Source organism: Dermacentor albipictus, chromosome 1 (genome assembly GCF_038994185.2).
Source record: "Dermacentor albipictus isolate Rhodes 1998 colony chromosome 1, USDA_Dalb.pri_finalv2, whole genome shotgun sequence".
In the NCBI taxonomy this organism is placed as follows: domain Eukaryota; kingdom Metazoa; phylum Arthropoda; class Arachnida; order Ixodida; family Ixodidae; genus Dermacentor; species Dermacentor albipictus.
This window is the reverse complement of record NC_091821.1, coordinates 384,716,096-384,730,548: the sequence shown is the minus strand read 5'-3', so window position 1 is coordinate 384,730,548 and position 14,453 is coordinate 384,716,096. Positions and strand designations below refer to the sequence as shown.

The window sequence follows — 14,453 nt, the reverse complement described above, 5'->3', positions numbered from 1 at the left end:
TTATATATTTTTTATGAATAGGCTTAGAAATTGTCATGTGAAACTATTTACTGGTTATGTTTACTTCTTCCATGTACTGAAAGGACACAAGTGAGAAATGTTATGCTAAAGGAAAATATTAGGTATATATCTAGATTGAAACATTAATCTTCTGCAATAATGAATTTGTCATTTGTAGCAAGAACAGACCTTTCGTAAGCAAGAAAATGACAAAAAAAGAAATCGGAATGGCGCCGTCTGTCAAGGAGTACGGTACCTCTCTTGTGCGACGCATGCTGTGATGAGATTGTACAAACAAAGACCAGGCAGCAGAAGAAAGTGTCTGCACTATGCACAGCAAGAGAGGGAGTGGCAAGGCAAGCGGGAGGTTCAAAGAATGCCGTCGATGAGAGTTGGGAAAGTAGTGACTGATTCACAGATGGCGGCAGAGGTACTGACGGGGAAATTGCATCAAGACTTCGATTTGGCAGTGACTAAAATTGAGGAGTGGCATCAGGATGTTCGGTGGAAGTTTTCTATGCAACAAAGTCGTATAATGGTGCCCAGGAAATAATAAGAGACTTTTAGACAAATAGGCTATCAACATAACTCTATATTTTCTTTTAGTGTCCCTTAAAGAAACAGAAAATGCTGAATTAATCTATGCTGTTAGATTGCCCTTCTATAAACAGGTCAACTTTTGTTCTTTGCCAAGAGTCAACCTAGCTGCGGAGAAAACTGTGAGTTAATTAAGGAACCACACAATTTTTATGCAGTTTAAGTTGTCCCTGATGAACAGAATATTACAAGCAAGAATTCCATATTGTCAGAGCTTATGCTCTGCAATTGCCACCATAACATGCTCAATATTAAGGCGTAACGCTGTTCTTGGTCACTATAACAAAATGAATGAATGAATGAATGAATGAATGAATGAATGAATGAATGAATGAATGAATGAATGAAAGTCAGAAGGTCACACAGAGAGGTCGCCACACTCCGCCAAATAGCGTTGACAGAGTTGTATAAAGATGTAAGCACTAGTAACGAGACTCGCTCCTGCTGATAAATAAGAATTAAACTGCACTGTGAATGAACCAAAAATTATAAAGAAGTAGCGCACTAGTAGCAGGACTAGCTCTTTGTTCGATAAATAAGAATTAAACGGCACATAACATTTTCAACACAAACATGACCCATAACAGGGAGACATGTTGTCACATTAATATATACTGGCACAGTGGATTGGGCATAAATTGCTAATAAAGGAAACTTTGGACTCCATTTTCCCTGATAGTAATGAAACCAAATACACCTGATAACCAAATAACCTGATAGTAATGAAACTAGTATTGACAACACACTTCACAAGTCTCAATTGATTTCCTGTTGCTCTTATCTCCTTATAGGGCAACGTTGGGAGGGGAGAGGGAGGGGTGTTTGAGATTTACATACTGAAAGTTCTGTTCTCACTTTTTTTTTTGTTAAACCAAATCACACACTCGTGTGCCATTAGTGTCTATACAAATACATTTCAAAGAATGTTCTCAAGGCTTAAATGTGACAAGCCTTCTTTCAATTTCAAAGTGACAGTTTTCTTAAGCAAATAGAATCATTAAACATTGTAATCTACAAGCCCTACATTCTTTAAAAATTTACCTGATAGCAACAAAATATAGTGTAGAAGCTTGTTACATTGTTGTAACTGAACTACTCAAGTTTTATACAAACCCATCACATGTTTAAAGAAGATTGTTCTCTTGCACCATGTTCCCATTGATTCTAGGATACATACTAACACAACCACATTGGCCACTCTTTACCTGCTTGGTCACCATATTCACTATTGAGTACAGGAAAAAAAAAGAAGAAAAAACAACCCTGGTACAACCACATCAAATACAAGGCACAGGCAGCCCAAGGGACATCACCAGGCCAGGGGCAGTGTTTTCATCTTATCACTTTCAGTGGATGCTGACTGGCTAAGACAGTAAGCAGAATGCCTATCACTCCAGTAAGGTTCTGCATGGGACACAGCATTACATAAAACAGTGAAGATATCCCCGGAAGTGATCAACCAAATTGCAATCGGAGCACGGTTACTTCTGCAACCTGTCCAAATCAAGCACTTTTAATTTAGTGTTTGTCTTGTCTACATCAGCTAGCAATTGAGTTAAACCACACACTCCAGTATAGTTTTCGTAACAGCACAGACAAAGGTCCCAGTGCAAGACTTACCATTCAGTGGGTTGATCCTACATCATTGGTCTCAGCGACTGCCCTTGGGCTATGTTGTCTTGTGGAAGATCTCTTCATCATCTTCATCATCTTCCTCCATACCATCACTGCGGGTCAATGCCACCTTCTCAGCCTCCACCTCAAAGCGGGCTCTGGGTCAGCAGGACAAGGAATGTTGCAAGATTACACAAACACACTGGTTACTGATATATAATCTTTAGAAAAACAAACTTCAAAGCACCCAGAAACTGCAACAACAGGGGTGGTTACAAGTGAGCGTTTCTGAATTGATAATTTGCATTGTGCAAGCTGGCTGCCCTTCAAGACTTCTTTCAAACCAAAGCTTCTTGTCAACAAATTGAATTTTCATTTCAAGCACAAAGCACTCAGCCAGATTGAAAACAAGCACAAAGGTGCTGGCTCAGTGTCGCGTAGCTAGAATCACGATTTCTTTTTCTTCAGAAATTCTCAAAGTTGGTTCTCAGCCAACAAAGTATAGCCCCATGACAGAGGGAACTATGGCACAATGTGCAGATTCCTAGCTGAGTTGACTTACAAGCTGCACGCATACCTTTTCTAAGAACAATTTCCATTTCAATATTTCAAGCCTATATATGAATAACTATGGCTTGCATTTTATGTTGTGTTTGCTAGCATCAGTTGTACACATGGGCTAAAATTTTCAAAGCTTGGCACAGTGCCGGAAAAAGAAAAGATTTTTATTCCTGAGCATAGCACCTCGCAAAGCATGGGCCGTGATAGACAAAGACAGCCCTCCAGGAAATGTGAAAAAGGCATCATGCAACGAGGAGTGTCAGTTCATGTGAGGAGGCCATCTGCCTTTATCAACACTCAGCGGTTATACTGAGCACACATGCTGTAAATCACTTGCATTGACTGAAGGACGCAAGCATGCATCCCAATGGCGCCATAGTGATTACATGCCAACAACACATAATGTGACCAACAATGGTCAAACAAGAGATGCCATTAAAGCCAACATTCTAGCAAAAACACTTATCCTTGCACCCTGATGAAGGCAAGTTCCTTTGTGGAAATGTTGCCTCCAGTGACATCCTTTGTTTGACCACTATTGTTCACTTTGTTCTGCTTGTGACATTACGTGTTGAATGCCACATAACACATTCGTAAAGGTGCCCCATTCTCCAACAATGGTTTTCTCCAGTAGGCACTATGACATAGTGGTGCGAATGCACATGTAAAGTTGCAAGCAAGTCTAGAGACCATGACGTCAGCGAAAAAGTACAATTCATTCTAGCACAGCCGTGCAACCTTGAATTGTCTGAAGGAGTGCATTGGTTGAACAGTTGCAGGCAGGCCGTAGCACTTGATTCCAGCCTACATGCCTAGGCCATGACAAAAAACTCGAGACTCCTGCTTGCAACTGTACTTAGTGTGAACTTCTTTCAAAAGTGCTACTGTCATCTTACTCTAAGAAAGCTGGTGCAAGTGTTATGGCAGACGATGACGATTCCAGAGGGGGGAGAAGGGAAGGGGGCTTCAGCTTCTAATGTAAGAAAACTTGCCTATCAGCATTTTTTAGGGATCCTGAGAGGCGCGTGTAGCCATTGCCTGCTCGGCGCAGTTGTGCCAAGGCAGACTTGCGGAAGCAAGTGCCTGTGGAGCCGCTCGATGAGGACCACTCGAGCAGGCCAAACAACACAAAGAACATCACCACGGCTCCCACACAAATGACCACCACTGTCATGGTGACGCGCTGCACCGAGAGGTTGTAGGTGTTGGTGATACCATCTCGAATCAGCCACGAGGTGCTTCGCAGCTGCTCGGCTCCCGCCAAACATTTTCCTGCAAGAGAATGTGTGGCACAGGAAGATGTCCGTCAATGATTGGAGAAGGGAGCCACTGCTGTTGCGAGTAGAAGGATCTTTCGTCAGTGTTCAAGTCGCAGTTAATATTTGGCTTTGGTATTATTTATGCATAAAAGTTGAACATCTAAGCAAGAACTCAGAAAAGAAAATTTTCAAGAAAAGTCTGGCTAAAGTGGAATCTTGTTGATACGATTCTGCGTAATACGTTTTTCAGGATACAGCTTTTTTTTTTCTTTTCTGGCCAACGTCCTACAGGAACAACCTATTTTCATATGATCAATGCAATCGCATTTTCACCTGAAATTGGATAGTACGATTGCAGAAGTGGGCTTTTACTGGTATTTCTAAAACTAGTAGCTTTATATATCAGTGTACTAGCTTAAATAACATTCCCACGACTCACGAACATGTTACATGCCTGCAGCTGTGCAGATTCTACAGCAGCAGCATGGAGAAATCACCACTGGGAGAGAGCCACTGCCAAACCGCTGGTTCAAATCGGGTGGATGATGATGATGATGATGATGATTACGATGATGATTTTATCAGCGAGGATGTGGAGAATATGACAATAATGAAGGTGGCTGTTGGTGTACAAAAGCACATCATGACCGCTAGTACATTCTGTGTGATCGACTGGGAAGACATTTCTCTATGGTGTGGTTTCCTTATTCTTTTTATGGACAACTTTTTTAGACATTGAAAAGGAGAAAGTTCAGCACAAACTGACGAGCCATTTGAACGTTGCTGAAAAAAAGTGAGTTGGCTTCGGTTCATGTGGCGTCGAGTGATGCTGCTTCACATAATGTCTTAGGCGGAGCAGTATCACTTAAGGTGGAGAAAGTATAATGAAAGGGAAAAATAATGTTTCCCTTTCAGGATACATGCTCCAGGTTGTGGGATTCCGCAGAACTGATTTGCCGTATCCCGTTTCCCTGTGCTTAAAGTTGCTGATTAATTAGCCCTTGCATTGCGATCTGCAGACCTCCTGGTTATCTCAGATGGTAGAGTGACTGCCCCGGAAGGGAGTTGGTCCCAGGTTTGGATCCCAGACCAGGATGAATTTTACTCCAACTGTGAAGTTTTTTTTTTCTTCTGAGAAACCTGTATTGGTTTCCCTTGTAGCTTTGTGTTACATATGGGTGGAAAATTTTTTCCTTTCTTGCTATTTGCATTACAACGCTCCTCTAGAGTAGCTACATCTAAAGGGTCCCTGAACCACTTTTTATCGAAGTGGAGAAAAGCATTTGAAGTGAAAATAGGCTATTTCAGAAATACTTTGCCTCAAAAAGTACTTCAATGCGTTCAGCACAAGTGTAGTTACTGGCAATCAAACATGGCCTCCGCTGTGCTCCCATTCCTTCTTCAATGCCTTGCACTGCGAAGGCTACAGTGCAGTGGGGCGTGCCCACAACACTCCACCTTTTAAATGTCACCGTGGCGTGCGGTGCAAATTTAATTTTGGATGTTAATTAACGTAGACACCACGACTTCCGCCTTTGGTGCCTACGATGCGCTAAACACAAGCCAAACGCGGTTGTTCTCAGCAAGCCGCAGTGCGCTTAGCCAGTGGACTTGTTGCAGCACCCTGCGGCGGCTGCGGTACCTACGCCATGTAGCCAACCGCAGCTTGTTGTCAGCTATTGGCCAATAGCAGCTGTCTAAGGGAATGACAAAATAAATGTCCAGAAGAGAGTGCGGACAGGGCCTTCTATTGAAAAGAGAGCGTTCGAGAGAAAGGTGACTTTGTGATCCGCTTGCGAGCTCTACGCACCACGTATGACAGCAACACTTGGCTGAGATGTTCACAGCAGCGTATGCTATCTGCAGACTATGTTATTTCACCAAGCCTAAGAGCTTGTTCAGGGCCCCTTTAACATTCAGGTCTAGTACAATTTATCTGAGAACTTTCTGCACATTAAATGATGACTGTATGATACCCTGTATATGAAGGGGATCAGCCATTCATTAGGAGCCATGCCACTCACTGGTAATATTGTCGCATACACAGCAGTTCTTGGCCGCCTCATGAGCCACCTTGGCACCTTGGCAACATGGTAGACAGCGCCACGTGACAGGGTCCAGGCTCAGGTCCCCAAGGCAGGTCAAGCACTGATCCTCACCAGGACCATGACAGGAAGAGCACGGTGGCTTGCACTTCACACATTTCTGTTCGTGGGCAATGCAGCAGCACAATTTTTATTCGTTTGATTTCATCCTTTCTTTTGTTGCTGTTGAAGTAGTGAAACTCCTAGTGTCTTGCATAAGTACAAATACAGCATACAAAATCAAAATATAATCAAACCTGATATAACAAAGTTGAGGTTGCTATGTTGCAGCAGCGAAAATTCAGATGCCTAAAGCTGTCCCAGTGGTTAGCATCTTGCCAGTAAACATCTTGAAGACAGTCCCACAAGAAAAATCAACCAATATTCATGGGATTAAAGTCACTGCCATGTGCTGTAGAGATCGCATTGAATGTAGTGAAGCTTCTGTATGGACTGCGCCTACCGCGGGCTCTTACCGTCACACGGTGCTGTGCACACACTTATACCCTCATTACTATTACGGCTCACCAGTGCTAGGCTACCATTTTGTTAGTTTATAAATATGCAGCGAGTTGCAAGGCTAAGATCATCATAATGTTGCTATCAATATTAGTTTGTGGAACAATGCCACGGTCTGACACCAAGACAATGTGTGCTCTTATAGTCATTGCTGAGGTACTGTAAGCTGGCTTCCAATTGGTATTTTCTGGATACAACTGGCCGCTAATGCATTTGGAAGCATATTCATGAGACTGTGAACACAAGTGGGGCATGCCCAACACAGTTTTTGTACCAGCACAATAGATGGCAAAGCAGGGTGCTCTGTCCTCCACCTTGACAGTAAGCATTTTTTGCTGCCCACTGGCAATTTTTGCGTGCTACAGGAAACATACACATGATGAATTCACTGATAGAAGTTGCTTTTCTTTTCTTTCACTTGTTACAAAGGCTCCATGTACACAAATGCAGTGCACACAGACCATTAAATCAAAATTTTATAACAACATTGCTTTAATAAATTGCCAAAATAATGCATGGTGCTTAATCAACTTCTAATTGGGAAATGAAAAAAGATTCACGATGTCACAGATTTTATTAAATCCGAGTTTTGTTATATTGACTGAGGCAACACACTTGAATGCCAGACTACCGCAGACTCCCTTCAAGTCGAACTTAAAGAGATCTTCGAAATATATCCAGTACACTGCATTAAAGTGGCATACTGGACTTATGGAAGACAAAATTAAATGTTTACAGACTGTTTGGCCTGTCAGAGTTAGTCTTAACAAAGCTAAATTTATTTTAAAGGAAGCCAGCAGCATAGCCAGAAACCTCCTTTGGGGGGAGGGGGCACCCACTTGACCGGGGATGGAGAGGGTGAGGAGTGGTTGGAATGCCGCATATCAGCAGCACAGCAATTTTTTGGGGGGAGGAGGGAGGCAGGGGGAGTCACATGCCTAGTGTGCCACCCCTTGGCTAGGCCGCTGAAGGGAGCCTATACTCTATTTCACACTAAGTAGTCAGTGCTGTAGAATATAGAGCAACATCTTGCGCTGTGCAGATTCACAGCTAAAACATAGCCCATAACAACATGGAAAGCAAAAGTTATGCAATCATCCTATGGCTTGAGTAATGCCAACTCTATGCATACAAGCTGCAATATGTGACAAAGCTATACTAACACAGCACACATTACAAATCTAGATCATTTCACAATGATCTGCACCAAGTAATTCATCTTTATTACTGCACTACACAACTTCTGCAGAGTGCTGCCTGTATTTGCAAAGGATAATGTAAACACTGTGCGATTAGCTGACATTGCGTGTAAAGAGGATAGCTTTAATGTAGGGAAGAGATAATTACATTAAGGGCACTGCAGGTCTCAGCCAATTCACCACAAAACATTTGGAACAATAAATTTTTATAAATGTATGCCCTGTTAGATATGGACCATTTCTCAGCATTGGTGAAGTTCTCCGAGCGCAACCCCTCGTCAAGGTTTTCTCTACTGTGGTGTGCAAGTGCGCGTAGACCGTGTTACCAGACCTGCCAGACAGGCTGATTAGCCTGCTCTCACGTGTCGCTCAGGGAGCTTTTGTCCCTCCAACCCCCGTGTGATGCTTCCCGAAATTGCAGATGGAGGTCGACACGTTTTGAGGTAGTTGACCTTAGTCCTGAGAAGAGTTGCTTTGCAGCACTGAAAGGTTGTTCATGGATTACCGGGCGAGGAGGCAATGTGGGACATATGCGGCCATCGGAGCGGACAGCCCAGTGAGTGTCGTCATTGGCTGAACATGACAACACCTGTACAGGCTCAACGATTGGCTGCAAGTGACATGACCCCGACAGACTGAAGAGGTTATGAGCCACTGAACCATTGGAAAGGGAGAGATGTTCAGAGACATGCTTTTTGCTGCGGGCCGCAGTGTACGATTTGCTGTCAACCAATGATGATTGTTTACTGTTATTTCACTTGTTCCCAAGTCCTGTGCATAATGGAAATAAACTTTCCATTCTTAAACCCCACCTCAACATCGGCCAACTCCCGCACTCAACGGTAAGATCTAATAGCCCACTACCCATCATACCATTTCAAGCTGGATGAGTGACTCTAATTGTCATCCACCAACAATGCGCAACAACATCTATTAAAGAAACAGCCCATAACACCTAGTGTTGCACACTTTTTTCAATGTTAGCCAATCAGTAATGGGTATTGCATGATTTCAAAGCAATTTTCACCAAGCTTGGCATAGTCAACACCACTTTGAGCCAGAAAAGTGCACAGCAGATATATCAATGTAAATTTTACTTTCCACGTGGAGTGGTGAAGAATAAAGTGTTACCTTTGCAGACGATAAGTACTCGTCAAAGAGGCATGGCACACAGGTGTTCCCAGAAAGGAGAGCCTTGCTGGAACAAGCTGAACATGAACTAGGGCCTGGTCCTGCACGAAGCAGCCAAACAAACTGATGTGACAGTGATAGAAAAAAACATCACATCACAAGAAGACAGTAAGGGTGATACATGTGTTCTATAATGGCTAATGTGCTTTAGTAAGCTTCAGCACAATACAGTCGACTTCCGTTCATTTGACCCTGAAAGGACCGACGAAAGTGATCAAATTAACTGACGAGTCAAATAAGCAAGATGGTATGGTATGAAGAACTTTATTTGGTCCTGAAGGTCAACCATAGGTTGACGCGGGCCGCTCCCACGTTGGGAATGTCAGGCCGAGCCTTTCAGCCACATCGCGGGCCTTCTGGACTGCCCGTAATTGGCCAGAGAGTGATTCGCTGTGTAGCATGCAGAAAAAAAAACTAAAACACACCGCAAATTTATTGGGCGGTACCTGTCCTGTTCTCAGATGCCCCCAAATCAAACATGCGGTCACTTTTAAAGTGTCTAAAGTAGAAAACTAATGTAAAAATTACACTAAATCTCCTAAATAAAGTAGAAATCTAATGCAAAGCCGATTTTTTTAGCAATAAAAATGGGCAATGGTCTAATATGTGTTGCATATTGGCTACGGGTTTTTTAGTCGGCTTCGCTGCGTGGTTTCTTAAGGTCAGCTTCGCCGCAATACATAGGTATTACGCGGCAAAGCATACAATCACCGCAAAGGCGGTTTTTTGTTTTGCGTCTGCATTGCGCAGGCAATTTTCGGCCCAATTTTCTCGGAAAAAAAAAGGACGTGCGTTAGAATAGTGTAAATACAGTAATCAGACACTGTGAGCTACGGTTATTGCTTGTAAATCTTCCTACGGCAGGCTGAAAATATGCGCTTTCGACGAGAGATTGACGTCATCCCAGCTGTGCCTAGAGAGATGCTGCCGCTAAAGGGTAGCTATAGAATTCACTTTACGGGTCAGGCACGTGCGTGCTGATTGCTCAAGTACTAATTATCTAGTGAAGGCTAATTTTAGGATTGAAATAACAAAAGTTTTGGCCCACATAAATGCATGGGTGCTCGCCGGGACCTTCAGTTGTGATTGAATCAACTGAAAAATCAAATTAATGAGAGCCGAATGAATGGAAGTCTATCGTAGTGGTATGATTTGGCACTATGAAGCTGCTAATGGATAACATTGCTGCACAGCTACAGTTGCAATATTCTAAAAAGAACAGTGACTGATGTGCACCTTACCAAGTGGCATGCGACTATTTTCTAAAGATTTCATAACATATGCATTACAGCAACCCTGTGGGACAACACAGGTCACGGACAACACTACATGTACGCCAGTTACCATGTAGTGTATATTGTTGCATTTGATTAAAATGCTTCTTGCGATGAGAAGATACTTGCTGCAACCGAAAATGCCTTTTTTGTTCAAGAGTTGTGGCTGGAGTGGCCGAGTGTCCCTTACATAAGGATGAACAAGAAGTATAGTCGGATCATAAGAAGCCAACATAAGGATGACTATCTCTTATCCTGCAGAGATTGTTAAACTGAACGAAATGAAACGGGTGTCACTTCAGAACATCAAAAACCGAATAAGAAAATACTCGCTGTAACAGTAAACACCTCTTTATTCAAGAGTGGTGCCAGGAATGGCCGAGTATTCTTCGCATAAGGATTCATCATCATCATCAGCCTGGCTACGCCCACTGCAGGGCAAAGGCCTCTCCCATACTTCTCCAACAACCCCGGTCATGTACTAATTGTGGCCATGTCGTCCCTGCAAACTTCTTAATCTCATCCACCCACCTAACTTTCTGCCGCACCCTGCTACGCTTCCCTTCCCTTGGAATCCACTCCGTAACCCTTAACGACCATCGGTTATCTTCCCTCTTCATTACATGTCCTGCCCATGGCCATTTCTTTTTCTTGATTTCAACTAAAATGTCATTAACTCGCGTTTGTTCCCTCACCCAATCTGCTCTTTTCTTATCCCTTAACGTTACACCCATCATTCTTCTTTCCATAGCTCGTTGCGTTGTCCTTAATTAAAGTAGAACCCTTTTCGTAAGCCTCCAGGTTTCTACCCTGTAGGTGAGTACTGGTAAGACACACCTATTATACATTTTTCTCTTGAGGGATAATGGCAACCTGCTGTTCATGATCTGAGAATGCCTGCCAAACGCACCCCAGCCCATTCTTATTCTTCCGATTATTTCCGTCTCATGATCCGGATCCGCCGTCACTACCTGCCCTAAGTAGATGTATTCCCTTACCACTTTCAGTGCCTCGCTACATATTGTGAATTGCTGTTCTCTTCCGAGACAGTTAAACATTACTTTAGTTTTCTGCAGATTAATTTTTAGACCCACTCTTCTGCTTTGCCTCTCCAGGTCAGTGAGCATGCATTGCAACTGGTCCCCTGAGTTACTAAGCAAGGCAATATCATCAGCGAATCGCAAGTTATTAAGGTATTCCCCATTAACTTTTATCCCAAATTCTTACCAATCCAGGTCTCTGAATACCTCCTGTAAACGCACTGTGAATAGCATTGGTGAGATTGTATCTCCCTGCCTGACCCCTTTCTTCATTGGGATTTTGTTGCTTTCTTTATGGAGGACTACGGTGGCTGTGGAGCCGCTATAGATATCTTTCAGTATTTTTACATATGGCTCGTCTACACCTTGATTCCGTAATGCCTCCATGACAGCTGAGATTTCGACAGAATCAAACGCTTTCTCTTAATCAATGAAAGATATATATAGGGGTTGGTTATATTCTGCACATTTCTCTATTATCCGATTGATAGTGTGAATATGGTCTATGGTTGAGCAGCCTTTACAGAATCCTGCCTGGTCCTTTGGTTGACAGAAGTCTAAGGTGTTCCTGATTCTATTTGTGATTACCTTAGTAAATAGTTTGTAGGCAACGGACAGTAAGCTGATCGGTCTATAATTTTTCAAGTCTTTGGCGTCCCCGTTTTTATGGATTAGGATTATGTTAGCGTTCTTCCAAGATTCCGGTACGCTCGAGGTTATGAGGCATTGCGTATATACAGGGTGGCCAGTTTCTCTAGAACCATCTGCCCACCATCCTTCAACAAATCTGCTGTTACCTGATCCTCCCCAGCTGCCTTCCCCCTTTGCATATCTCCCAAGGCTTTCTTTACTTCTTCCGGCGTTACCTGTGGGATTTCGAATTCCTCTAGACTATCCTCTCTTACATTATCGTCGTGGGTGCCACTGGTACTGTATAAATCTCTATAGAACTCCTCAGCCACTTGAACTATCTCATCCATATTAGTAATGACATTGCCAGCTTTGTCTCTTAACGCATACATCTAATTCTTGCCAATTCCTAGTTTCTTCTTCACTGCTTTTAGGCTTCCTCCGTTCCTGAGAGCATGTTCAATCATATTTATATTATACTTCCTTATGTCAGCTGTCTTACGCTTGTTGATTAACTTTGAAAGTTCTGCCAGTTCTATTCTAGCTGTAGGGTTAGAGGCTTTCATACATTGGCGTTTCTTGATCAGATCTTTCGTCTCCTGCGATAGCTTACTGGTATCCTGTCTAACGGAGTTACCACCAACTTCTCTAGCACACTCCTTAATGATGCCCACCAGATTGTCGTCCATTGCTTCAACATTAAGGCCCTCTTCCTGAGTTAAAGCCGAATACCTGTTCTGTAGCTTGATCTGAAATTCCGCTATTTTCCATCTTACCGCTAACTCATTGATCGGCTTCTTATGTACCAGTTTCTTATGTACCAGAGATTACTATCTCTTATTTCATACAGCTGAAAAACTGAGAAAATGAAATGAGTGTCATTTTATAATTTTAAAACCTAACAAACCAATGAAAAAAAAAAGCCAATGTTATTTGTGGTCATGCTGACAGCACCTGTGCAATGAGAGCAGGTGTAGTGGCACTTGATGCACTCAGATCCAGCCATGGCTGTCTGGCGGAGATAGGTGCCGCTAGGACAGGGTAGGCTCCGGCAGGTGGTGTGGTGAAGGGCATAACCAGGTTTGCAAGAAAGACATGATGCTGCCGATGCATTAAAGCATGTGTTGCATCCAGCATGGCAGCGTAAGCAGGTCTTGGTTGCCAAGTCCTGAAAGAAACTGATGACACACGGTGGCGATAAGAAACACTAAGGTTCATTTGACAAGTGCACATCATAGTTACTGGTCTTGAAGCTTCAGCTGAAGCACAGTTGCTAAGTTTTATCACCTCTGGGATGATAAAAGTAAGTAAAAAGTGGAGTGAATCAAAGTAAAAACAATGAAATACACAAAATAAATGAAGTGTTGATAGAATTCAGCATATGGTTATGTCTGAGGGCAGCACCTAAAATTTCATATACTAAGTTTATGCTTCAGAATGAAAAATACCAAAGGAAATAGACAAGCTTTAATGCACTGTATGTATATAATGATATACTTTTCATTAGATGCATACAGTAAAATTAGGCACTAGGCACAAGTGTACTAGAAGAAAAAAATATTTGTAGTGACTGCAACAGTGATTGCTGGTTTGTGGCCATGTGCTGGCAGTTTTCATTCTGTTGTTTTTGACATTGATGTATTATGCCAGACAGCCTCACAAATGGAAAGTGTTTACTGAACACACTACATGTGAAACGAAATTTCGTTCTAGTACCATGCTTCTATTTCTGTTTTGAGGCACTAATTGCACATTTATGATTGTAGTCAAACTCAATGTCAAATTCTAAATCTACCAGCCCCACTGTGTTGTTTCCTGCTGCAAATAAAGCTGAAAATGCAAGGAATGTGGAAGGGAAAAATTGTCATCCACTCGACTGTAGCACGAAGCTAAACAGAAAACATACACGGGTTTCTCAGAAAGAATGTTTCGCAGATTGTCCCGATTTTTCATGCAAGGAATTTACTTAAATGCCAACTGCAACAAAATTCCACTTTGGCTAAATGGGTAATAGATGAGTAGTACATACTGCTGAAACAATGGCAGAGCTGCAGGGCTGATAATTGTCTAATTTTCTTATTAACAGCCTTTAAATAGCACCTAAGCAAGTGACACATGGGTGTGTTCATATAAGGACAGAGTAAGGGGGGTCCCGACTATATTTAGTTTTCAGTGAAATTTTTATGCCAGGTGACAAATTGTCTCTGTAGGAAGGAATGAACCTTTGTTTTGCAAAACTTATCATGGATTTCTTGAAAAAAATTCTTATTTCACATATTTCACTATAGGTGGAAAAGAACGCTGTAATGACTTGTACATTTTACACATTCGAAGGCCTATCACTAAGATTAACGCATTGTATCTCACCAAATTTTGTTTGGCAAATCTACACCACTAGTACTATTGGCCCACAGGACATTATATTAAAGAAAATGTTTTTTTAGGAGCATCTCCCCTCAAAACGCTCTTTTCCACCTTTAGTGAA

General features: G+C 42.4%; 1 protein-coding gene across 1 annotated transcript in view; it reads right to left on the bottom strand.

Annotated features, from left to right (window-relative positions):
* The window catches only part of Fur2 (furin-like protease 2), a 66,748-nt gene that overhangs the window by 3,472 nt on the left and 48,823 nt on the right, over nt 1–14,453 (bottom strand). Inside the window, exons 20-24 of the mRNA XM_065432468.2 lie at nt 12,923–13,146; nt 8,965–9,065; nt 6,056–6,236; nt 3,765–4,044; nt 2,218–2,369 (exon numbers count right to left, since the gene is read on the bottom strand). Of these exons, the coding sequence (XP_065288540.2) occupies nt 2,267–2,369; nt 3,765–4,044; nt 6,056–6,236; nt 8,965–9,065; nt 12,923–13,146 (889 nt within the window). The 3' untranslated portion in view covers nt 2,218–2,266. The remainder of the gene's footprint in view (nt 1–2,217; nt 2,370–3,764; nt 4,045–6,055; nt 6,237–8,964; nt 9,066–12,922; nt 13,147–14,453) is intronic.